Below are 2,053 nucleotides of genomic sequence, written 5' to 3' on the forward strand. Positions count from 1 at the left end.
TCAATGATGTTGTCCTTCAACATTTGTTGCACTTGTTCTTCAATCACACGTTTCTTAGCAGGTGACATGCGGTAGGGTGGGAGATTGATGGGTGTTGCATTGCCAGTCTCTATGGCGTGCTCAGTGAGAGCTGTTCGACCAAGTTGACCATCAAACAAGGAGCTAAACTTGCTGAGCAGATTGAGTAAAGCATCCTTGTTGTTCTCTGAGAGACTTGCTTCAGACAGTTTGGCTGTTAAGTCTGAGCGAATCAAGTCCAAAGACATCAGTGTTCCAGGTGAATGTGAGTAATCATTTTGAAGGTCCTCTTCATCGTCTGCAAGTGGGCAGGGGATGTCCTCAATGTAGACTGTTCTAGTGGGAATGTGAATAGAAACAGAAGCTCTTGCCATAAAATCCATTCCCAGAATGAAAGGAGAGGACAAATCTGGTATTATTGCAAAACGCTGGTAAAAGTTCTTGTTCATGAATCCAATATTGAGCCAAATAACACCCTCAGGGGTACAGGGAGCATTATTGGCGAGGTTAACTGCAGGACCATTCCACTCACTTGTGTTTCTAGGGTAAGAGTCATTTACTTGAATGAGATCTGTTCGTACAGCCGAGAGGGAAGCACCCGTGTCGAGGGTAGCATCTACAGATGAAGCATTGAAGTTCACTTTCGTTCTTAGTGGGTATTCCAGTGGACTTGTGAAAAATTGTCTTCCAAGTGTCCAAGACTGTGTCCACCCTGTAGTGAATCGGGCGTGTGAGGCTCCATTAGTAACTGGGGGAAGGTTGGCCTCTGTGAAATGTCCTCCCCCCCTTTAGTTTCCCAACTGCCTGTATTGTGGCTGGGATGTGGTGCTGCTTAATTCCACCTTTTCATGGCCAGGGTCAGAGGTGCCAGGTGCCGGCAATGGCTGGACTGGGCCATGCCTAGCGGTGTTTGAGGCTCGTTGTGGCAAATGAGGTTGGGTGTTACAGTTTGGGCAGGTGCGTGTAGTGAACCCTGGCTGAGAGCATTTGAAGCAGTAAGGTTCAGGCTTATAGTTGTCTTTGCCACATAAAGCAGGCTGTGGTCTTTGTGGTCCAAGCACTGAGTGAAGCTCATGAGCACGTAGCAGCAGGTCCATTACAGAAGTGACATTAGCGCCATACAGGGCAACTCTGTATTTTTCAAGAGCATGTTTACTAATTAGGTCGATTCTGTCTTTTTCAGGTGGAGGACTCTTCAGTTTGTCAAACAAACTCAGCATGTGGGCAACAAAGGTTGGGAGCGGTTCGTCCTGAGCCTGAACACGATCCAAAATTCCTCTCAGGATGCGTTCTTGGTTGTCGGAGGGCAGAAAAACTGTCTTAAACAGTTGACAGAATTGAGCCCATGATGTGATGTGGGAGCTCAATGCCTTGAACCATTTCCCGGGCTCTTTTGCAAGAAAGTGTGGCAGTTCGTTTAGCAATTGCCCATCGGTTAGGTTCAATGAGGCTTTGTATGTGCCAACTGCATTTAACCAGTCCTCAGGTTGCACTTTGCCATCCCCAGCATACACAGGAGGCTCCAGTTTGGCTTGATGTAAAGCTGCCGCAATCACTCTGGAAGTGCTGCTGAGCTCAAGTGAGTGAGATGGGAGGAAAGGATTTGTAGGTTGAAATGGGTTGCTGGGCAGGAACGGATTGGTACTGTTGGTGGGTTCAGTTTTGTCCCTCGCAGGAACATGAGGTGTCGATGTGGCCATTGGGAAAACAGGAGACTGTGGGACTGCAGGAGGGGGAGAGTTCCCCGTTGTGAGTTGGTCCCACTGCTTTAGCAAACTCTGCTGTATGTTCAGTGAGTCACATAAACAATCACTAAGCTTATTCACCTCAGTTCTTAACTCCACCACTTGTTGGCTAAGGCTAGGAGTCACATTTTCAACTATCTGGCACATAGGTAACGAGGTAAGTTCCATGTCTGAGTCAGAGTCGTCTGGGTAGTGTGCCACTGCGATTTCAAAAAAAAAAAATTAAGCCGCTCCAGGGCACAGCGCAGTTATTGATATAGCAGTAAAAGAGTCAGTTAGGTCAGACTAGA

General features: G+C 47.4%; 1 protein-coding gene across 1 annotated transcript; it reads right to left on the reverse strand.

Moving 5' to 3' along the window:
* Window positions 1-510: 510 nt before the first annotated feature.
* On the reverse strand, window positions 511-1,779 carry LOC146392666 (uncharacterized). The gene has a single exon (XM_084938758.1). The coding sequence runs from the start codon at window positions 1,716-1,718 to the stop codon at window positions 807-809; it is 912 nt and encodes a 303-aa protein (XP_084794884.1). The 5' UTR covers window positions 1,719-1,779; the 3' UTR covers window positions 511-806.
* Between the last annotated feature and the right edge of the window lie 274 nt (window positions 1,780-2,053).

This window comes from Perissodus microlepis, chromosome 2 (genome assembly GCF_051167445.1).
Source record: "Perissodus microlepis isolate ML-2025 ecotype Zambia chromosome 2, ASM5116744v1, whole genome shotgun sequence".
Classification (NCBI taxonomy): Eukaryota; Metazoa; Chordata; class Actinopteri; order Cichliformes; family Cichlidae; genus Perissodus; species Perissodus microlepis.

Coding starts and splice junctions, on each gene's coding strand:
- LOC146392666 (XM_084938758.1), bottom strand. CDS start 1,718: ATGGCCACATCGACACCTCATGTTCCTGCGAGGGACAAAACTGAACCC.